Raw genomic sequence first — 23886 nt, 5'->3', positions numbered from 1 at the left:
CAGCCAAAATCAGCTTAATCCCGATGGCCAGGCCGAGGCAAGGAGGCAAGGAGCCCTCACCTTGTCGGTGATGTCCTCGTCGGTGCAGTCCAGGCTGTCCCTGTAGGGTTCCTCCATCACCCCCACTGCCAGCGAGCTCGTCTGGTGCAGCTGCCTGAAACGGAGACAAACCACCCCGACCCACAGCAGCACCGGCATCAGCGCCAGCACCGGCACCATGCTGGCACCAGGTGACACCAGGTGACACCAGGTGACACCGCCCGCCCCCCTCGGCCTCTGCCAAAGGGGTTGATCAGCACCGGGAATGCCGCATGTCCCCTCACCGCAGAGCTCTCCCGGGAAATCCTCGGAGCGCCAGCAGACGTGGACATGCTCCTGGGACTTCACACCGGGATCATTGCTCTTGCTCTTTGGAATGGGAAGAGATAAGAGCTCCCTCTTCCCACTTTCTTCCCTTAGCCCCGTCCCAAGGCCGTGGGTTATCCAGCAAAGGCCAGAGTACTCCCGGGGCTGATAAGGCTGGCAAGAAGTGGGGGTGTCAGGGAGGGAAGGGGCAAAGCCCCCTGAGGCTGCTGCGAGCCCCCGGCCCAGGGTGAGCTAATCATTAACGAGGCCTGGGGACAGCGGTGTCCTGGCTTTGTGACAAGTTAAAGGACACGCTGGCAGGGGCTTCACCCTCGGCACGGCTGGGAGCTGCTCTGGAGAGGGGGTGTGTTCCCTGGGAGCAGAGCCCGATCCCCCCGGCTGTCCCCTCCTGTCAGGGAGTTGTGCAGAGCCAGAAGGTTCCCCCTGAGCCTCCTTTTCTCCAGGCTGAGCCCCTTTCCCAGCTCCCTCAGCCTCTCCTGGTGCTCCAGCCCCTTCCCCAGCTCTGGTCCCTCCCCTGGACACGCTCCAGCCCCTCCGGGTCTGTTTTGTCACGAGGGGCCCAGACCTGACCCCAGGACTCGAGGTTTGTCCCAGTGCTCAGCCCCTGAGCTGGGTGGAAGGGCTGGAGCTGAGCTGGGCTGGGATCAGCTCTGGAGCTGCCCTGGGAGCCCAGGCAGGAGGAGAACACTCTGCTCTGCTGCTTTGAGCAGGGGATGGATGACAAAAGCACAGAGGTCACTTTAAACCTCAGTTTTTCCGAGGAATTTGTACCATTGGCTCTCGAATTCCTCCCACTACACAGTGTATTCATGCCAGGACTCACTAAGCACAACTGGCATTTACCAAGAGACCACAGCCTGATTTTGCATCCTCACCCTCAGTTTATATTTAGATTTTAAAGTCTCAGGCACATTTGTCATTTAAATCGTGCCAAGCACAACAGGGCTTAAGCAGCTGAGATTTCTTGGCACGAGCTGGGTAACAGAAATGAGGAAAGAGCCCTTACCAAAATAAAATCAATTTTCTAAAAGCAAATGTTTTGGGATTATTCACTAATTACAGTATCTGCAATAAAGGACTTGCTCTGGGCTGAGTTTAAGGATCTGGCTCGGCAAAACCCTGTTATCTCCCTCCTTATCACAAACCAAACCCGACTGCTCTTGAATTAACTAATATTTACCCAAGCCCACACATCCCTGCCTCAGAACAACAACGGCCCAGGAGAGCTCAGTCCCCCATAAGACAGGCATCTATCTCCTTTCCCAAAAGTTCAACTCAAATCCTCACAAAATTATCTGTGCCAGGCACGGGACAAAAGTGAGTCCTAAAACAGGAAACCTGGGGACAGGCTGCTCCCCTCAGCCCTCCTTCCTGCCAGTGTTTTTAACAAAGCTCTAGAAAGTAAGATGAGTGGAAGTAGGAAATGTAATATCAAGGATCTGCTTCCTTTCCAGGAGGGAGAACTGTGCCAGGGGAGATTGCTGAGTGCAGGAAAAATGGAGAAAGGAAAGATGTGAGAGCACAGTGGGAGGAAGAGGTGCAGGGGAGCTGCTCTGGTCAGCACAGGGAGCAGAGAGAGTGTCAGGAACAGGAACATTCCCAAACTGAGCTGCCTGTTCCTCCAGTGCCCCCGTCCTGCTGGGAAACCAGCAAGGAGAAATCCAACAAGTGGAGAGGGAAATCTCCCTCCTGAACATGGCAGAGGCAGAACAGTGTAGGTAAGAGTCACTTTATCCTTAAAATCATGATGGCATGGGAACAGGAGAGATGGGGGAGCTGGGAGAGAAGGGTGACATTGAGAGGGGAGGGAAGGACCCTCTGCTCCAGAGATCCACAGCAAACTGCCCGGATATATCCAATATAGCCAATATATCCAATATATCCCATACAGCAAATATATCCAATATATCCAATATAGCCAATATAGCCCATATATCCAATATATCCAATATAGCCAATATCCCTGTGCAGTCAGGGATCACAATGCCCACACGGAAAAGGTGACTGTGCAGGACAGAGCAGCACAGCATTAAACCTGGGCTTAAACCAGGGCTAAACCATTCAAGCAGAGTTACCTGCAGCCCACCCAGGTATCCCAGAGCCCCTGACTGAACAGGGGGAGCTGCTCCCACAAAGCCAAGTGCTGAGGGTGACACGGAGTTAAAGTAAAACAGGACCAAGAGCTGTCTAAGGCAGCTGGAATTTTTGGGGTGCTGGAGAATCCCTCCAGGTGGGGATACTGACTGGTCTGGTCTGTAGAACTCTGCAGACATGGTGATACTGGGAAAGGACATCCCAGAGGGATATGTCCTTCTGGAGACTCCTTCCCTCCTCCATGTGCCCCTGCTATGGCACTGGCATGACAGAGCCTGACAAAAGCCCCCCATTTTTTCCTAGAAAGAATCAGGCTGCCAGCAGCCTCCAGCTGTGGGCACGAGCAAGAAATCCCCAATCCAGAATAAAGATACCAGAATTAATCCCACTTTTCCCCAGCACTAGGGAATATATCCTGAAATGCAACTCTCCCAAGCTTGTTCTGAGTTTTCCTTCCACGGAGCCAGCAGCTCACACGGATCAAGCAAGCAACAACAGGAGTATGAGCTTACCTTGCCACCTTCTTGCTGGAGAGTCTTTTATTTGGGCTGTAAAATGAAGAAAAAACAGGAAAGAGTTAGAAAAGCTGACAGTGGAGAGCCAGGGAAACAGGAAACTGCAGGGACTCCAGGGCACATCCTTTGCTGTGGCAGGGAGCGCCCTTGGCATGCACCCCCAAACCCCTGGAAAGGGCAGGAGAGGGGCCACTCCTGTGTTTAATAACAAGGAATAACAAAGCACATGGAAGAAGCTGCAGGAGAGCTCACTGCCCCCTGCCACGCTCTGCTCTCCTGCTGATCCCTGCCTGAAAACCGATCCCCAAGGAAAAAGCTAAGAATAGCAGGGAGGCTGGGGGGGCTCCAGCCCGGTGCTGATGGCAGACTGAGCCACATGTCCTGCACCCCACAGCACCCCAGGCCTCCCCTGCCACCCCAGAGCTCCCACAGACACACGGGCACAGCCATCCCTCTGCCCTTGCCACCACCATGATCCCACTGGATCAATCCATCCTTCTGCCCTTCCACAGCCACCATCCCAGAGCTGGGCTCCAGATCAGGGAGCTCAGAGGCTTTAGGAGCTGTTGGTGGTGTCCCTGTCTGGATTTTGAGCACAGCATTGCTGCAGTGGCTGGGGAGGGGGACGAGCTCTCTCTCCTCTTCACTGAAAACTGATGGAGATCACTCCTTGGATCCATGTCTGAGCCAGCTGCCACCATACCACAGCGGTCAGGGATCAGTGTCATCACAGGATAAGCAGCCAAGGGCTGTGTCACCGTGTCCCACCCTCAGGGGACAGGCTGCAGGCTCTCCCTGCTGAGAAAAATCAGACTTTTCCAGAACCAGCTCCTTGCCGAGATGCTCCTTCCAGTCTTCTGGTTGTAACTGGTGCTGGGGAAGTGGCAGGGCTTGGATGTCACTCCTCATCTTCCACCCGTGCTGGTGTCACAAGATGCCACCAGGCCACACCAAATCCTCACTCAGTGATGGCAGCAGGAACAGCTCCAATCCAAGAAGCAGCAACTGCATTCCCTGATGCTTAGCTCAGTTTTAGGAAAAATAAAAACCAAATAAAATCATCTGGAAGTCCACTCCTGCCTGAAGCTGCAACATGAGTTCTTCGAAGGAGGGATTAAAAATAGCTGAGGACAATTTACTTTGTAAAGCAACCCCCAAACCTGACTGGGGGTGTTGCCAGGATGACCAGCCCCGGGTCAAAGTGCATCCTCAAATCCCACATTTCCAGGGAGAACAAGGGCTGCTGCTGGCTGGGCTTCAAGGCTGCTCAGCACCCAAGGGGAGGAGGTCAGGCCCTGCTGTTTGCCAGGAATTGTGAGCAATGGCCCCAGCACTGCAGGGAAAAATATTTTCCTCTGGAAAAATCTCCTGGGGAAGCGACGGCACCTGCAGTGTCCAAAGGCTGAGACACCAGCAAGGGCACTGGAACAAAGCAGAGGCACAAAACACTTCACCCCAAACTCCTGGAGGATTCTTCCCTGCTTTCCCATGCTGTGGGTTCAGGAAGCAGCACCCCAATGCTGGGAGCAGCTCCCCAGTTTATTCCAAGGATAAAACACTGTGTGCCCACAGCTTTCATGAGTGAGGCTGTTCTGGGGTGCTTTGGGCTTCATCCCAGCTGCCAGAATCCCCTGGAGGAGGTGTCTTCAGGCTTGTCCCAGATTTTGGTGCAGTTCCTGCTGCTCCAGGACTCCTCCCCTGCTCTGAAGGCCTCACATCAGTGGTGCTGCAGGGAGGAGCAGCAGGTCCTGCATGTCCCACACGCTGCACAGGACACCTCCCATCCACAGCACACAGAGAGAGGGCACTGCCCCTTCCACACAGGCCTTTGGAACATATTCCCAGAAAATTTGTACTTGGGAAACCCAGAACTCAGATGGAGGAATTGCACTTACTCACAAAGGGCAAATCAAAGTCTATGGAACTCCCACCATGACCAGAGGACAGAGAAGCTCCACAGGAGATCCCACCCATCACAGAGGCTCTGAGGGCTTAGGTCAGCTGTGCAGGTAGATGTGGTGGAGAAAACCTGAAATGGAGTGGGGCTTCCAGGGAAAACCAGTGTTCTCCTTAATGCCTGCATAACCTGAGACCCATCATTGACCCTCAAAGCCTCCAACAGCAAAGACAACTATTTAACCAAGAAAAATAAAAGGAGAGACCTTTTTTTTTTCATTAAAAATAATTAAATTCAAGCTCCTATTTGTTTTCCAGTTTTCCTCCCATAGACCAGGAGAGCTCTCAGATCACACTGTCCCTGCAAAGGATAGACAGACAGAGACCAAGAGCATGACCAAAAACCAGGTCTGAATAGCCACAACAGCCATGAGAAGAAAGATTTATCACCAATGCCACCATCCTTCCACCTAGAGGGCTGCAACCAGCTCTAAATGAACAAACCAACAGGCAAAAATCCTCCCACTTGTCGGACAACACATCCAGAGACCTCCAAAGTGCCAAAGTGCCATTCAGAATCTCCTGACATTCTTGGTGTCTGTCACATCTCCCCAGCCCATGGTGACACCAAGGTGGGCAGGCTGTGGGTGAAGCTGGGTGAAACAACATTTTACTGCTCCCAAGCCCTGTGGAGCAGGCTGATGCCTTCAGGCTGTTCCTGCCCTTCCAGAGCATTCCCAGTCTTTCCTTGGTGACAGAAATACTGTACACAGCTCCCATGGAACCCACCATGCACAGGCATGCAAAGGGCAGGGAACGCTCTCCTTGCCTGCCAGCCCCCAGTGCTGCTGGATCCCACAAACCTGGGGGTTTTGAGCTTTCTGTGCTTTCTGGCACTGACCCCCTGGAGAACACTGCTTTTGACCTGAGGCCTTGGAGAAGGCTTCTAAATTTGAGTGATGAATTTAAAATGACAGGTGTGTAGTTAAATAGAAGTGTGTGATTTCACATGGTAAAGGGTTTTAAATTTGAGGTTTTTATAGTATGGTAATAGGTATGGGACAAGATGGAGGATTTGGGGTGGTGTCTCTTTCAGTGTTCATCTTCTTCTTCATGGGTTTCAGGCAGTAGTTTCTGGTTGGTCAGTCAGTGTCACAGTGAGGGTCATGGGAACTTAGTTATTGGGTTAAAAGGATAAATAATAGAGGTGTTAATTCTCTATTGGACTGTTTAGCTTCAAGAGACCTTGTAGCAGCTGGATTCATCTCCATTTTGCTCACTTCTGGCTGGTAGTTAGAAGTGCTGCTGAACTTTCTGTACTTTTGATAAGATTTAACAAACAACCAAGCCTGAACACGAGAAAATCCATTTCCTTCATGTGTTTTTTAATCCTGGCTCTGAGTGAAGGCAGAAGAGACAAAGCACTGATTAATGGTGCAAAATCCCACCACTGTTACACAGGGCCTGCATTAAAGGCACCTCCTGCTCACCCTTCCAGCACCTCGAGCACCTGCAGAGGCTCCCGGGTGAAACTCATCCCCTCTCCCCACCCTCTCTCCAGCAGCACAGAACCAGGGAAAAGCTGTTCCAGACAAGGAGAGCCTTCCCAGGCAGAACATCATCCCCAGGCTGCCCTGGCCATGCACACGGTTACCTATTCATTTCAAGATCATTCAGGCGAGCAGAAAGATCCTCGAGGCGGTTGATTTGTTTGTGGCACTGGCTACAGTAAAACTCAAAAGCTTCATCTGCGAGAATGCTGTGCAGTTTCGCAGCGAGCGGATTGGTGCTAGAGAGATCACAAGGGTCATGTCAGCAGCACAGAATGCACAGGGAGCAGCTGCAGCCGTGGCTTCCACAAGCTGAGGGTCCCCTCAAGGTAGGGGGAGTTTTGGTGGGAGGTATGAAATTGGAATTAAAAAGGCAAGGCAGGTTGGAGTCGCCTCCCACCATGATTTTTGAAGTCAAATTAAAGCCAGTGTGGAGTAGCTTATAATAATATATGGATAATTTCTAATATATGTGGATATAGAATTTCTAATAATATAGGGATAATTTCTGATTTTGAATGGTTTATAACAATATGTAGTTAATTGATAATTTGTAATAGCTCAATAGAATTTATATAGTTGATAATTAGCAACACTTCCATCACCTTACTCCCAGAGAGTCCCAGCAGTTGAGCTTGGCCCACATTTCCAAACCCCTGAGCCAATCTCAATCCCCAAGAGCCCAGGGCAGGTGAGGTAAGTGCTTCCCACAAACCTACACCACTGCAAAGTTCATTTTCCAACAGAATTTTCCAGGCAACCTGTCCCAGGAGGCTCCTGGTTTGCCTCAGCAAGTGCAGAATGAACTTGCACACTGCAGGACTGGGAGCTGTGAGCTAGGGCTGAATCTAAGGGGGGGGTTTAGGCTGGATTTTAGCAAAAGGTTCTTCCCCAGAGGGTGCTGGGCACTGCCCAGGCTCCCCAGAGAATGGGCACAGCCCCGAGGCTGCCAGAGCTCCAGGAGTGTTTGGGCACCAGGGGTGCACAGGATGGGATTGTTGGGGTTTCTGTGCAGGGCCAGGGGATGGACTGGATGGATGATCCTGATGGGTCTATTCCCACTCAGGATATTGGGGGATTCTGTGATCCTTTGGTCAGTGTCCCATTTTTCAATGGGATGCTTTAAAAGTAGAGCAGCTGTACTGCTGCAGACCCACCTTGGTAATACACAGAGTCAGATTTTCACTGCAAACAGCTTTTAAACCCAGATTAAATGGACAGGTACAGTTTAACCCCTCTCTTCTGCAAAGCAGCAGTGCTGATTTCCTGCAGGGAATGCAATTTGGGAAGGGGCATGGGGGTCTGTGGGACTTTCACAGTTTGGGAAGCTGGGAGACACTTGGGCAGGACAGAGGGGATTCTGAGCAACAAAACGTCTGTGTTAATTTGGGGCCAGATTCCACCAATCCTTCCTGTAGGAAAATGTGCTTCTGGAAGCCACGGACGTGAATCAAAGAAAGGTTAAAAAGTGAAAAACCCAAGCAGTTCAATAAGACAGACAGGTAAAGGTGTGAGCAAACACAAGCAAGATAAACCCAAGAGGCACTGGAAGGGGCAGAGAATCCCTGGACACAAAAACCCACCAGCAGCTCCTGGCCTGGGGCATGTGCAGAGCTGGGACACCCCGAGGGTCCCCTGGCTCAGCCCCACCCCAGGGTCAGGCCTGGGGGCTGTGCTGTCTGTACAGTATTTCCCAGCCCCCTCAGACAGGCTGGACACCAGCAAACGCCAAATTATCATCTCTTCCCATTCCTGGAAAAAAAAAAAAATCAATTGAAAACCATTCCCCCTACCCCTCAGGGCAGGCCTGGCCCGGGATAATCTTTTCCCAGCAGCAGACAGGTCGGTGGCTCAGGGTTTGTGCAAGGAGGAGGTGACAGCAGCTGTGTGGCACCTGGGGGAAGGGATGTCCCTTTTCTGGGGCTCTTGGGAGCATTCCCTTCCCAGGTGGTGCAGCCTGGGCCAGGTGGGAACCCAAATTTAACCAGCATTAATCAAAATGAGAAGAGAAGTGTGGAGGAAAGCCCCAGGCCAGCCTGGCAGCTCCCGGGGTGTGTGCAGATCCTCCGGGCCTGTGGCTGCCCTGGCCCCCTGCCCATGGAGTGGGTGAGAACTCAGCCCTGGGGTGTCCCCACCCACTCCAGGATCCTGATGGGTCCCTTCCAGCTCAGCAGATTCTGTGCTTCTACAACACAGAGTCTTCCTGTGCCTCCCTGCATCTCCTGGAGCAACGTTTGTCTTCCACAGGTCCTTGGTGCTTCCTGGTGGCTGGGATGGGCACAAGGAGCTTTTCCTTTCATTTCCCACTGAGAGCTGCAAAGAGGCTTTTCCTACTGGATGGATATGCAAAGGAAGACTCAAGAGGAGGGATCACAAACAAACAGACAAGGACTGGGCAGGGAAGCACTGCACCCCACAGTGTTCCCTGAAGGCTCTTGGGGTTTATGTTCATCTTCTGGAGTTGTGGCAGGAGAATTTCCAGAAATTATTTCCATTTAGAGACTCTACTACTAGAGTAGCATGGGGCCCTTTACAAGTGATGCAGTTCTTTGTATTCAAAATACAACCAAAAAACCCATTCAGCCTGAACCAGGACAGCCTGTGGCCCCTTCATGTCTGTTTAAACACACTGGGGCTGCTCAGGCATGGAATGGTTTGAGAGGGAAAGGACATTAGAGCTCATCCCATCCCACCCCTGCCATGGGCAGGGACACCTCCCACTGTCCCAGGCTGCTCCCAGCCCTGTCCAGCCTGGCCTTGGACACTGCCAGGGATCCAGGGGCAGCCACAGCTTCTCTGGGCACCCTGTGCCAGGGCCTGCCCACCCTGCCAGGGAACAATTCCTTCCCAATATCCCATCCAGCCCTGCCCTCTGGCAGTGGGAAGCCATTCCCTGTGTCCTGTCCCTTCCTATCCAAGGTCAGAAGAGCTGCACAGACTCAGGGAATGTTTAGGGAAGGACTCCACACACAGAGCAATCATCCAGGGGCAGGCTAGATGTGAGAGGCATGAGGAAATCCTCCAGCTCCAACAGCTCCACATTCCTGACTCCAGTTTGCAGGGTTTATCTCCAGCCTGCCTCCCCAGCAAGCCCCAGCAGAGAGTCTCCAGCACAAAGCACCACAACCTGTGTGGCCACGTGCCCAACGAGCCCCTCCCAGCACAGGGAAGATGGGATAAGGGGTGGATCAGGTCCAGAGACAGAGCAGGAGGGATGGTGCCCTGGCAGAGCAAGGTTGGAACACTGGGAGCGTGGGCAAACTGGGAGCTCTGGCCTGATGTTAAAGAAAAAGTTTAAGTGATTGAAAAGCTCCTTTAGCTGGGTATTTTCTTGCCAGGAGCCTTCTGGATGAGGCTGGCAGCTCATCCTCAAGGAAAAATGAACACCAAGGCTGGCTTTTAATCACAGAGTTCTTCCTATGCCACAGCAGCAGCACAGGCAGCCTTACACTCCTGCACAGAGCAAGCCAAGGACAAGCATGGATCAGACACTGTGCCCTTCCCACTGCAGCTTTCCTAAAGGAAAACGTTGGGAATTCTTTATAGCAACTCTCCTATTTGCAATTAACACCTCCAACACTTCTGCTGCACGGGCGAAAAAAATATGAGCCCTGACCTGCTCTTCTGCTCTTCTGCAACCAGATTTGTCCAAACTCTGTGAAGGGTTTGAGAAGCTGGGAGAAAGCAGGAAGACAGGAAAAAAAAGAAGTTTTAAGAAATTTATATGGCTGCAGAAAGGCACAAATGTGTCATTCCAAAGAGAAAGAAATGTATTTTTGTCTTTAGCATGAGTGTGTGGCTGGCAGGGATCACTCCTGCCCTGTGCAGAGATCTGCTTCCAATGCAGGAACACATTCCCAGTGTTCCCTGGCATCCCAGACACTTTGTGGGCTGCAGCACTGGATGATATTCCAGCTTTTACTTATTTTCTTTAGAAAGTAAGTATTGAAGGGGTTTGTACCACCATACCAGATCCTCAGCCCGCCCTGCTCAGGCTGGAAAATGGATTTTTTCCTGGTTTCAGACCCTAAAGCAAGGAGGAAATGCTACAGCCTACTTCCTGCTCTACACATCCCTAGAGAAGGAATGCTGCTGCAGCTCGTGCAAATCCAACCAAACATTGCATCAAAGCCCAAAATAATAAAAGAGAAAAAAAGATAAGAGTCATCCTGCAGGATCAGGAGTAAAGCTGCAGGTGGTTTTTCTCTCCTGGGAGGTTCATCCCTAACAGCAGTGGGAATGTGATGCTGGAAATGCAGACAGCTCTTCCACCTCCTGCTGGGTGTCAGCAGCACAGGCACTGACCAGGGAAAGGAAACACTCGGGGGGAAATTCCTCTTCCACTTCCAAGCCCATTATCCCGTTGTAAGCAGAGCTTGCCAGGTGCCATGTCTGGCAAATCCCAGAGAAACCCCACAGAGGAGAATGAAGCAGCACCAGGGCCGGGCATTACCTGGGAGAGAGGAAGGAGGAGCTGCCAAAGCTGCTTTCCCCATTACACAAAGGGTCTGGGAACAGGTCGGCCTCGTTCCCCTCCCCGTAATCCTCGAAATGCTCCTCCCCGCTGATGACGGTGACGATGGAGTGGCCGAGCTCCGAGCCCAGGGCCAGCTCGTGGGGATGGGATCTGTGGGAACAGAAGGCAGATGTTAGAGGGGGGAGCCACAGCAGCCTTGCATTGCATCCTGGACATCCTGGACGTCCTCCTGCCAGGAGCGTTGGGTTTGTGTGCCCAGCACTTGGCACGGGAGTGTTGGGCTCTGTGAGAAGCTGCTGGAAGCGCCCCCCATGTCCAGCAGAGCCCATCCCTGGTAGCTCCAAAATGGACTCGCTGCTGGCTGAGGTTGGGTCCATCAGGAATGGCGGGGGCACCTCTGGGATAACAGATTTGAGAGGGAAAACACCAAAAAGTGATGGGGCAGCTGAACTGAGTGCAGAGAAGAGTGGGGTGAGAACCCTGGGGAGGAACAGGGCAGGGCAGGGGTGAGAGCTGCTCTGGGCACCAGAGCTGAGACTGCCCCGAGGATCCTGGCAGGACCCTGAGATTCTGTGGGGAAGCCCGAGGGGAGGCAGCTGTGTCCCTGCAGCCCATGGAGGGCAGGGAGGTGCAGAGATGCACCTGCAGCCCCTGGAGGAGCCCAGGGGTGCCTGAGAGGGGCTGTGAGCCCCTGGGAAGCTGTGCTGGGACAGGGTCTGGCAGGGGTCTGTGAATCCATGGAGAGAGGAGCCCATGCTGGGACAGGGTCCTGGTGAGATTTGTGAGCCAGTGGGGCCCCAGGCTGTGCCTGAAGGAGTGACCCCACAGAAGAGTGACACACAGGAGAATCATTGCCCATTGCCCATGGGAGAGGTTCATGGAGAGCTGTCTCCTGTGCAAGGAGACACTGGGGCAGGGGAAGGACTCTGATGGGGGGTGGAGGTGTTTTTAAGGTCTGATTTTACTTCTCATTATCCTGCTCTGATTTTGTCAGTGATAAATTCAATTAGTATTTCCATTTCGAGTCTGTTTTGCCCGTGATGGTGTTTGATGAGTGATTTCTCCCTGTCCTTATCTCAACTCATGAACTCTTTGTTATATTCTCTTTTCCTGTCCATCTGGATGGGTTCCTTGGTGTCCAGCCCACCCCACCAGGTGATGTGTTTCATTTTGGCAGAGCAGGACAGGACAGAAACAGCCCAGGCACCACTGGGAAGTTTATGGTGATGCTTTTCCCCTAATAAACCAAGTTTTTCTATTGACAGCTGCAACACAGGATTTGGGGGCACTCAGACTTGCAGGACAGTGCCTGGGGTTGGTGACAAGCCCTTGCTCAACTAAAATATCAACTTCTGTAATTGGCATGGCAGAGAAAGAGTTGGGCATGTCCCAGCCACATCCTAAATGCTGTGAGTTCCATGGCAGCCCGTGCCAGGCTCACACTTGCTGCTGCCTAATCCTCTCAAGGGCCTGGGCTTTAACCCCATAACCCCAGGGGGGATTGGTGTGGGGAGGGGTGGGCTCAGGCAGCTGGGACAGACCCCCAGCAAGACAAAGGAACCCTTTCCCTGCTCCTGCTGGGAAAACTCTGTGTGTCACAATCCTGGAGTGAGGAATGCTGCTCCATCTGCTTTTAACACCAGACCCAGAAGTGTGTTAAGCCTTGGTGCAAAGCCTGAACACACCCAGCACAACTCCTGGGATGTCCCTTGCTCCTGAGAGGACACAGCTCAGCAGTCATTGTCCCTGGAAGAGTCTTTCCATGGCATGGAGCCACAGAATCCTGGAATGGCCTGGCTTGGAAGAGACCCCAAAGCCCGTCCAGTGCCACCCCCTGCCATAGCAGGGACACCTCCCACCATCCCAGGCTGCTCCAAGCCCTGTCCAGCCTGGCCTTGGACACTGCCAGGGATCCAGGGGCAGCCACAGCTTCTCTGGGCACCCTGTGCCAGGGCCTGCCCACCAAGCCAAGCCCCCTTTCCTGCCCAGGACTCTGGAAGTTTTCAAATTAAGCTGGAGAAAAGGCAGGAGGGATTTGCCACAACCAGGCTGTGAATGTGGCCAGGGGGCCATGAGCCACAGGGCTGTGTTTTAGGGGATTTAACAACGATCTGCTCTCCTTAATTCAACATTAAAAATCATAATACATTGCCTTATTACAGAAATTGGTATTGGCTAGGCCCTTATCTCCATGCACTTGCTAGGAGAGGGAAATGGGGTATGAGCAGATTGCTGGACTAAACCAGAAAGAAAAAAAAGATTACAGATAAGCCATTTATGACAAAAACCTGCTCCATCTGAAGGATTTTCCCTTATCCCGCTAATAAAAACATGTCAGCCCTCCAGATCTCTATTTAACCACAAATAAATCCAGCCCAGCTTGTGGACATCTGCACATCCCCCTCATGCCCTTGGGAAGCACCAATATTCCACAGTGGGATCCACCAGAACCCGTCCATCCCTGTGGTGAGTCAGACCCTCACCAAAAGCAGCGGAAATCTCTCCAGGAATAGAAGCCAGGGGGTGGAATTGTTAATTCAGAAGCAGAACCCAAGCCCAGAATTCTAAATTTGGGGCTGTGGTTTGATAAGCACTGTACAGAAACAGATCTGATCAGGCACCTGGAAATCCTCAACCTGGATGCTTCGGGCAGTAAATTTTATTTCCTATTCCCATCCTGAGGCTCAGGCAGTTTCAGGATCCAGAGTCCAACTAATCTTTAGTACACATAGCCTAAACAACCTTAAAACTCAAATCATTTCAGCTATGTTGAGCTCTGAGAGCTCCTGAGAAGTGATGTTGAAGCTGATTCAGCCCAGCATCTGCTCTCAGGGAGCTGTACTCCCTCCCTGGCTGTCCCTGGGCACCAGAGGTGTGTGGGGTCTGATGGTACCAAAACCAGCCCTCAGCACTCCCACAGGCTCCCATTTCAAACCTTTCAAATGTATAAATCAAATTAAGTTTTTGGCTCCCTGGAATTTGCACACATTTAACAATCTGGGAACAGGCCCCACTGTGCTTGGACAGAGAAGCCAAAGGACATCCAACCTTCCCAAGACCACACCTGGGGTAGCAGGGAATCCCAGGATGGTTTGGGTTGGAAGGAAGCCTTAAAGCCCATCCAGTGCCACCCCCTGCCAGGGACAGGGACACCTCCCACTGTCCCAGGCTGCTCCAAGCCCTGTCCAGCCTGGCCTTGGACACTGCCAGGGGTCCAGGGGCAGCCACAGCTTCTCTGGGCACCCTGTGCCAGGGCCTGCCCACCCTCCCAGGGAACAATTCCTTCCCAATATCCCATCCATCCCTGCCCTCTGGCACTGGGAAGCCATTCCCTGTGTCCTGTCCCTCCATCCCTTGCCCCCAGTCCCTCTGCAGCTCTCCTGGAGCCCCTTTAGGCCCTGGAAGGGGCTCTGAGGTGTCCCTGGAGCCTTCTCTTCTCCAGGTGAGCACCCCCAGCTCTTCCAGAGCAGAGGGGCTCCAGTCCTTGGAGCATCCCCATGGCTTCCTCTGAACTCTTTCCAACAAGCCTGTCCTTCCTGTCCTGTTCACCCCACGCTTGGCAAGCAGCAGGAACCAGCTGATCTCACAAACCCCATTTCCCCACGCAGAGTTCTGTACCTACAGGCAGGTGAATCCGAAGCAGGCTGCTGTCCCCAGCGGCACACAGGCTGCCATGACCCCTGCAGGGACCCTGTGCTGGTGACAGGAGCTCACAGCTGATTATCTCCCAATTTAACTCTCACTGAGCTGGGCGTGCTGGGGAGAGAAGAGCCGAGCTGGATAATCCCATTTCTGCTCTAATCCACAGCACCCTTTCAGCCCCGGGGGCAGCACTGCTCGCTGCCTCTCCCACATCCTCAACGGGATTTTGGGGTGGGAGGGAAGCCTGGTGCTCCCAAAAAGCAGGGGGAGCTGTAAGCACTCCCTGGAGCACCAACCCCGGGCCTTGTGCTTTGGGACAAAACTCATCCTGTGTCTTACAGACCTTAAGCAAAGATGATTCCAGAGGTTTTGGTGCAGATTGGTGTTCTTGGGGCAGTAACCTGGCACTGGCACGGATTTTCCAGGGAAGCTGTGGCTGCCCCAGTCCTGGATGTGTCCAGGTTGTGGCTTGGAGAAACCTGGGATAGTGGAAGGTGTCCCTGCCCATGGCAGAGGGTGGAATGAGATGAGCTTTAAGACCCCTTCCAGCCCAAACCATTCTGGGATTCTGATCCTAAAGGAGGTCTTCCCTGCCTTCCTGCCTGCCAGCATCCCAGTTTCACCCCAAACCCCACTTTTCCTCCAAAAATGGGGTGGGCCCAGGAGCAGTTTCGCCAGCAGCGGTTCAGACCCGAGGAAGGAGATCTTGGCTCACATTTCTGTGCTCCAGGCAGAGGTTTCAAACCAGTTATTACAGGAGGTGGTTGCACATCAAAGGGCACATGCATGTTTTTAGGGAAAACAAAAATAGAACGAGTTCCCCTCCTGACTGGAAAATTATATGTTGTGTTTCTGGCTTAAGTGATAGATTAAAAACTGCAAGTCTTTCAGGTGTTTGGATCACCTGAGAAGTTATTTTAGAGGTTAAAGATGCTAATGAGGGTACAGAAGATCTCCCAAGGCAAGCAACGATTAACTCAAAGAGATTGCCAGGCTGGGCTCCAAACCAGCCTACACAAACCAGCCTAATTATTCTCGTTATTCCCCCAGAAGAGCTATTTTGGTCTCGCACGTTACAAACACAAAGAACAACCCAAGTTCCAGCAAGACAAACCGAGCCCGCTGGATGTGAACCCCTCAGGCTGTGTGTCCCTCAATCCTCACTGCCTGCCCTGCATGGGGGGTTTGCTCCTGGCTGTTCCCACTCACCCATGCTCCGGCTCCTCGATGGGATCTGTGAATTCCGAGTGCACGGTGGAGTCGATGGCGCTGTCGGTCTCCACCTCGTCGTGCATCTCGTGCTGGACCAGGGTGCTGGTGTCCTCATCTGTGAAGGTCTCACACTCACTGTAGGTGCTCTCTGAGCCCATGTAGGCACTGTCAGTCACCTCATTTGCCTGGTTAAAAAAAAAAATAAATCACAAGAAGCAAAGCAATAAGATCCTACAGCTGCGTGGATTCGTGGCAGAGCGGGACAAAACAGGGATGAGGAAGGGAATTTTGGCTGTGTTGTATTCCTGAGCACAGAAATCCAACCTCTGGAATCACCCCAGCCCCAGGTACTGCTCCTTGGGCACCACGGGGTGCACCTCAGCCTTTGCAGGGCTTGGGAAGCACATCACAAAAATAGGGACTAAATAAGAGTTGGAGGGAGGTTTTGTTGTGAGCCAGGATGGATTTGGTATGGGCAGGAGGGATTACCCACCACTGACTCTGCAATTCCCATCAGTGCTGCTTTCCTCCACCCCATTCCAAGAGGACATGTTATTAATCTGAATTTCCTGCAAAAAACACCGTTCAAAACTCCCAATTAGCCCTTGGAGCACCTTTTTTTTGCCCAGTCTGGTAAAACCTTCCATCCCTCAACAGCAAATAAACTGTTTCTAAATCTTCATCACAGCTTTGGATTTGCAGAGACTCAAATCTCCTCACTTCAGCTGGAGCAGCATCTCAAATCCATCACTGAGCAGGCTCTGGGAAAGCAGCAGGGTTTGGGTTTTAAGAGACTGTGATATGAGCAAGAACTGTGTTTTCCTCACAGTTCTGCACCCCCAGGCAGGTGCTCAGCTTCAGTCCTGCCTGTTTGCTCCTACACAGGGGCAGGGACATCAATCCCTTCTGATGCTGATGTCTGGAGAACCATGGGAGCAGCAGCAGAACCCCCCCCAAAAGCCAAAGCTCTTGTTACCCCTCACAGTGCCAGCCCCTTTCCTAAGATTTGGGGATTTCCCCAGCACGACTTAGAGCAAATCAAGGAATTTTGGGATCTGCCAGTGCTGATGCTGAGCTCCAGCTGCTCCCCTGTCACCAGAGGGGTTGGGCAGAGGAGAGGGAGCCCTCCTGCCCGGCCTCCATGTGAAGAGCTGCTCATGGAAAGCCATCTGCTCCCCCTGAAGGTCACCTGGTGGGCTCCCACGTGCTCAGCTGCCCCTCCAGCACAGCAAAAGAGCAGCAGTGTGAACGCAGGCACGACTGAGGCAAAACCCTTTTCTTCTGCCAGGGTACACAGAACAGCTTTCAGGGCTTTTCCCAAGGATTTTGGAGAAAATTATGCTTATCAAAGCACTGTATTCAGAAAAATCATAGAGTGGTTTGGGTTGGAAGGGACTTTAAAACCCTCATTCCACTCCCTGCCTATTACACTATCCCAGGTTGCTCCAAGGCCCATCCAGCCCAGCCTTGGACACTTCCAGGGGCAAAAAGGGATAGAAAACCTCGAAGGGATGGAGAGAGAGCTGATAACAGCAATTCCCACTCCACATGGCCACTGGGAGCAGCCAAGTGACTCAGTCCAGCCCAGCCTTGCTCTCCCTGTGCCCACCACACTCAGCAGGATGGACCCAGGAGCTCCTCTTGGCTCAGCTTCCTCCTGGCTTGTGGACAGCAGCACCTCCAGGACACCACCCCGAAGTTAAACACAACACAAACCTGCACAGAGCTGGAGCCTGAAGGCAGGGGCTGTTCCAGTGAACTCCAGCAGGGCACAGCCTGTGCCAGTCTTAGAGAGAGAAACAAAAGCCTCTAAAGCCCCCACCCACTTAAAAAAGCACAAATCCACCGAAACCACTTACACACCTAAAGCTGGGACTTCCTTAAGTGCTTTACTGGATTTATGCTGCACTTTCTAGAAACACCATTAATGCTCCAGCAGGAGGGACAAGGGGAAGCAGAGGCTTGACCTGCCTTGGCTTGGTCACAGAGAGAGCCCAAAAGGTGACAGCAGCCACCCCCACCTGCACATTCCCCTCCCTGATTGTAAAAGATTTCATGCCAAACTGGAAAGAATTTTGCTTGCACACTACAAAATAAAGGCTGCTTTTAAAATACCAACCCCCTCCCGTTTCTCACTGGAAAAGCTTAGTTTAAGCATATGTTCAAGTATTATAATGAGCAAACTGAAGTATTATAATAAGCACAGAGTAAACACAACTACTGAAAGCAGCCAAAAAAACTCCAAACGCTCCCAAATTACTCACAAGTAATTTGATTAAAAACCCTGCTGTGGTTACTGCTGACCCCCTCAACATGAAGCAAACCAGGAGCTGAACAGTGCCCTTAGTCAGATACTGGAACAAGAGGACCTTTAAGGTCCCTTCCAACCCAAATCATTCCATGATTCCATGATTTCTCCATCAAATTGTTCCAAAACACTTTATTTATGGGAAATACATGCATGGACAGGCTGGATTTGGGAGCAATCCTTTTGGAGTAGGAGCACATCAACCATTGTCCTTCAGCCACACCAAATAGATGCATCAATTTATTATCTAAAAATTGTATTTTTCCTTTGTGATACCAGCCTAGATGAGGTTTCTAAAGCAAGAGAGCCCTATTAAAATGAAACCTGTGTGGACAATGATTTAAGAAGCAGCTGAAACTGTAACAAAGTCCTCCTGAGCACGAGCGTGGAGAACTCTGCTGCACATTTCATCACAGAATCAGTAACTAAACCTCAAGAAGAGATGCCAGGAGGAGATAGGCAAACCAAGGGGGTCCAGGTATTGCCAAATGCCTATCAGAGCCAAATCTCTATCCCTGGGCACGTGTGTGGGTACAGAAAGTTCTTATTTATGGCCTTTTGGGCAGCTGGTTTGTGCACTGACCCTTCAAACCCCCCTGCCCCAGCTCTCCTTCAGCCAGCCTTGCCCTCCTGTGAGCAGAGAGTAAACATTTTTTCCAGCTTAAAAAAAGCCAAATACACTTAAAAACATCCATAAGCTCAGGATAGCCAGGCTGGGCTACAATCACCCCAGGGGACTTGCCAGGAATATCTGTGCCACATTCAGAGTGGGGTTGGTGTCACCATAATCAGTGCATTTTAAATTTTTATGGAATAAAACACGCCCTGAGGTGCTTCAGGCAAACCTCAGACATTCAAACTGAGACTCAGGCACACGCAGAGTTCTGAGCTGGAACAGGATCAGGGCTTGATGGAGGTTCCCAATCCCAAATCCAGCTCCTGCAGCAGGTATTTCCCCAGAGCCACACCTGGCTGACAGGACATGGGGTCACCTGGAGACACCTCTGGCTGCTCAGGTAAACTCCAGGGATTTGAGGGCTCAGGTGAACACTCCTGCTTCTGAAAGGAAATCAATGGTGCAATCAGCACTGGGATGATGTCACATGCCCTGATGGGACAGGTGAGGTGGTGAGGTGCCTTAGGAGCCTTTTGCAGCAGCAGCTCATCCATTCAGGCATCTGATGATATATGGGAGTAAAGATTACTTAATGGGATGTTTTAAAGTGCTATAAAACCATATGGATTTAAAAAAAGCTGCTGCAGTGTGAGGAGAAGGACTCTTGGGAATCACCTGCAAGGCCCAGGCAGGGACAGGCTCAGCTTTGATCTGCCAGGGACAGAAGCTTCAGCACAAGCTCTGCCAAGGCGTTGCCTTGGAAAGGAGAGCAAAGTCTGGCTCCCAGGGAGGTTCCTTCCAGCCAGGGCTGTCCCTGAAACTGTCCTGGCATCCCAAAGCTCTGCTGTCCTTGAACACAAACACTCAGAAGGTTAGGAGGGGAGGAGAGTGACAAGGAAAAGGAAAAACAACTCTGTTTTCTCAGCAGTGTCAGCCTGTTTCTGAAGAATCCAGCCCTGACTGTGCACAGGATGGAGACAGATCAGCTACAAAAATCCCCCTCCAAAGGACACCCTGGTGACAGTGCCAGGCTGGGAGCCAGGGAGAAGGGACACAGCTGTGTTTGTAGTCCCACATTAATGCAGCTGCCCCCAAAGCCCTGGAACACCCCAGGGCAGCTCAGCCTCTGGAATGCCACTTTGGGGACTGCCACCTCTGTGTCCCAGTATTGCCCTCTTCCCACATAGCAATGGCAGCTTTTCAGGGAAGCCAGGGAGCTCAGCCCTGGGTGAAGGTGACTTCCACAACTCAGCTCCTACAGTTCGGGTTGTCACCATCACCCCTCTCAAGGCTGGGCAAGAGAAACGTGCTGCACCTCTTGGGGCAATCTGAAAACACTCACCCGGCCCAAAAAACAAACCCAAAACCAACTCACAAAACACCACACCATGCACACTGTCCCCAGCACCCCAAAAACCAGCAGGCATTGTTCCTGCTGAGCCAACTCCCCCAGGCAGAGAGCAGAGTGAAGTTACACCACAGCCCATGGAATCACAGAATCTTGGAATGGTTTGGGTTAGAAGGGACATTAAAATTTCACCCAGTTCCAACCCCCCTGCCATGGGCAGGGACACATTCCACTGTCCCAGGCTGCTCCAAGCCCTGTCCAGCCTGGCCTTGGACACTGCCAGGGATCCAGGGGCAGCCACAGCTTCTCTGGGCACCCTGTGCCAGGGCCTGCCCACCCTCCCAGGGAACAATTCCTTCCCAATATCCCATCTAAATCTCTCCTCTTTTAATCTAAACCATTCTCACGTAAAAAACCAGGTGGATCTGCCCATGTAAAAGTCAGGTGAATTCCCAAGCTGCCCCTTGCCGGCACCTCCAGGGCTGAACACGATCCCTCTGGAAATCCAATCCTTTGTTTTATGTCAAAAACCCACCTGTGGAGACATCCTGTCCAGAGGCAGATCCAGCTCCGGGAGCTGCTTCTGTGAGGCAGGAGGGAAGCAAAGTCCAGGGGAGGCTTAAGGAGAGATCTGCTGAGTCCCAACAGAGCTCCTTTTGTTCCCGATAAGGAGCAGGAGCTCCGCACACTTCCCTGCCGTGTGACCGCAGCCTCCTCCCGCTCCCCTGAATTCCAAAATAAAAGCACGTCCTGGGAGCCCCAGTCCCGCTCCAGGTGCTCACGATTCCCAAGAATCCATCCCCAAATAAAAAGGCTGAATCCGAAGTCGACCTGGCGAGGTTTATCTCAGCCTTCCTGGTGCTTCTGGTGAATAATTAAGCGTTAAATGACAAATTCCTTCCTTATAGCCAGAAACAGAGGGATGAATAAAGCTTGGATTGCACACCAGGGGCAGGTCAGAAGCAATTTGGTGACTCAGAGGGTGATCTCTGGCAGGCAGTGACAATATTGACCCCAAAGAAGGTTTACAAACACCCCAATGGCACCCTGTGAGCTCTCAGCCCTGCAGACAGCAGCCCAGCAGAGCTGATCCATGGGATTTTCCCTTCCCCATGGCAGCCCTCGGCACCACTCACACCCCCAGGTTTTGAGGGTTCGTCTGGTTTTCTGTCTCCTCTCCGCAGAAACCTCATGTATTTCAAGCTCCCTCAGCCCTGCCTACCCAGCATAAACACGCTGATTTCCTTCCATTACCTTCCCAAAGCAGGTTTTTCCCTTTCCTCTGGGTTGTCCTTGCTGCCGTGCAGAGCTGTGAGCAGAAGCCACTGCTCAGCAGCACTGCCTGAAGTGTCCTGTCCTCGATAAGCACTGACCTCCCGAGCCGAGCCAGGCCAGCCCAGATTCCTGCTCGGAGCACGGCAGGAAGGAGTTATGCTTTAACCCGAGCTCTGCCTGCATCTGCTCCTCCTCAGAGCAGGTCACAGCCCTTCTGCTCCTCTGCTTGTGCCTCAAAACCTCAGAGAGCATCTGAAATTCCCAGGAGAGCCCAAAAGCAGACACTAAAACTAATTAGGAAACCCCAAACGCCAATTTTACTTCTCAAACTCTTATTGAGACAGCTCTGCTTGCACTGCTGCCCCCCTCCCCTCCTGGTCCTTCCTGGTGTCCCACAGCCCATTTCCCATGTTCCCAGTGCTTGTGGTTCAAGATAAGGCTCCAAGGACTTTGTTTTCCAAACTCCTTCCAGCTTATTTCCTACAGGGCAAACACTTCAACTCAGATTTTTTCTGACCAGCAAGAGAAATTTCTCACTGTAGCCCTGCACTTGGGTCCTGCCTTCAGTGACATCCCTGTCCCATTACACACCCATCCTTCCCTCTACACAGTTTGGAGTCAACACAATAAATTAATTTCCTTATTATTTTCTGGCTTTAAGATATCAAATTATCACTGATTTGAGAGAGTTGGAGCCCCTCTGCTCTGGAGCCAGGCTGGGAGAGCTGGGGGTGCTCACCTGGAGAAGAGAAGGCTCCAGGGACACCTCAGAGCCCTTCCAGGGCCTAAAGGGGCTCCAGGAGAGCTGGAGAGGGACTGGGGACAAGGAATGGAGGGACAGGACACAGGGAATGGCTTCCCAGTGCCAGAAGGCAGGGATGGATGGGATATTGGGAAGGAATTGTTCCCTGGGAGGGTGGGCAGGCCCTGGCACAGGGTGCCCAGAGAAGCTGTGGCTGCCCCTGGATCCCTGGCAGTGCCCAAGGCCAGGCTGGACAGGGCTTGGAGCAGCCTGGGACAGTGGGAGGTGTCCCTATCCATGGCAGGGGTGGGATGGGATAGGATGTGCTTTTATGTCCCTTCTAACCCAAACCATTCCAGGATTCTGTGAATACAAGGCTAATATGGGACTGTCCAGAGGGCTCATGGCCCTTTGTCTCTCGGTGGAGGGGAGCAGAAAGGCTTTAGGGACAATGGGGACATTGCTCAGGGCTCCATGTGCTTCCCCAAGGACAGGTGAACAGACACTGCACTGCATCTGTGACATTCCACAGCCCTGCAGCTCCAGCCACCTGCAGGATTTCAACTCCACCAGCTGTTCAGGACAGAATTATCCCCAATTCCAGCAGCCAGCCCCTGGAGAGGGATTTGTGACCATTTCATTCATGGTGTTTTCAGGTCAGCCCTGTGACCACAGGCCCCCTGAGGCCATTCCAGAAGGTGAGAATGGCACTGGTACAGAAAACCTGAGTTCTCACCTTCATGTCCCCATTCCAACCACCAGACCTTCCCCCCTGGGTTAGGACAGCCAGGGAACAGCTGAACCCAGGTGGGTCCTGGTGCTTTGAGCCCCTTGGACAGCTCAGATGAAGTTACAAAGCTCAACCCCATCCTTTCAGCCTGGCTGGCCTCTGCCAGACATGCACCTTGTGCTAACAGTGCTGTGGGGAGAGGCAGAGGAGGAAATAGGGTTCCAATTCCTATAACAGGAACACTACTTCCCATTTCTATAATCTAAAACTCCATTTCTATAATCTAAAATGCCACAGATTGCAAAGCAAGGCCCTCCCAAACGCTCTGAGCTCACCAGGCTCAGCTCTGCCTTTGGGAAGGCAGGTATCCTCCTGGGAATTCTGTACTAGGAAAGGAGAGCTCAGAAGGTCCACAGGGCTACCAGGAGGGGACACAAGGAGCCTCCAGCAGCCTCCTACACCCACCCCACGTGGGCTCCCTGCAAACACAAGGCACGAGGAGTGACAGTGACACCTCTGGGAGCAGCTCCAGCACAGCCCAGCTCCGGTCCCCACGTGCTCCTGTGTTATAACACACAGCTGGGGCCCTGCAAGCCCCTGGTCCCCTGTGCAGAAGCTCTGAGTAGCTGGAGAAACCCAGCAAGGTGGATTTCAATGGCCTCACTCTGATTTCTGCTCTCAAAAAAGCCTTAAATTCAATTGCTCAGCATGGCTTTAACAGAGTTAAAGTTTCACAGAGGTGATGTGCTGGCCTTTAAGCTGCTGCTCAGTGTTGCACAGAATGTCACAGAATACTCTGGGCTGGAGCTCTCCCAGCTGCACCTGTAGGCAGGCAGGCTGGGAGAGCCAGGAGCAGCTCCTACTCCCAAAATACTCAAAACTTGGGACCTGCCCAACTCCCATTTTCCTCCCCACTCCTCCCTGCTAGACAAATAGCCAGAGGGGACGTGCCTGGGCAGGTGAAGGCTTCCAGGGAAAGCCAAATTCCCTCCTGTGCCTGTGCAGAATGTGCTTCCCTGGCTGCTTCCAAGAGGAGCCACAGCAGCTGCCCAGCAGATGGCAACAGCCCTGCACAAGGCACTGTATCCGCAGCATTTATGGCCACCCTGTCCTGC

At 52.3% G+C, this 23886-nt stretch overlaps 1 protein-coding gene across 4 annotated transcripts in view; it reads right to left on the bottom strand.

Moving 5' to 3' along the window:
• RAB11FIP3 (RAB11 family interacting protein 3) overlaps positions 1 to 23886 on the bottom strand; it is a 76137-nt gene that overhangs the window by 11394 nt on the left and 40857 nt on the right. For 3 of the 4 annotated variants that reach the window (XM_088174644.1, XM_088174647.1, XM_088174646.1), the window contains 5 exons: positions 15750 to 15937; positions 10875 to 11048; positions 6526 to 6660; positions 2973 to 3008; positions 61 to 154 (listed from right to left, as the gene is read on the bottom strand). In XM_088174644.1, the coding sequence (XP_088030770.1) occupies positions 61 to 154; positions 2973 to 3008; positions 6526 to 6660; positions 10875 to 11048; positions 15750 to 15937 (627 nt within the window). The remainder of the gene's footprint in view (positions 1 to 60; positions 155 to 2972; positions 3009 to 6525; positions 6661 to 10874; positions 11049 to 15749; positions 15938 to 23886) is intronic. The other variant, XM_014888520.2, reaches the window with a different exon arrangement.

The sequence above is a fragment of the Sturnus vulgaris genome, chromosome 16 (assembly GCF_052056855.1).
Source record: "Sturnus vulgaris isolate bStuVul1 chromosome 16, bStuVul1.hap1, whole genome shotgun sequence".
In the NCBI taxonomy this organism is placed as follows: Eukaryota; Metazoa; Chordata; class Aves; order Passeriformes; family Sturnidae; genus Sturnus; species Sturnus vulgaris.
This window is presented reverse-complemented; position numbering and strand designations above follow the sequence as displayed.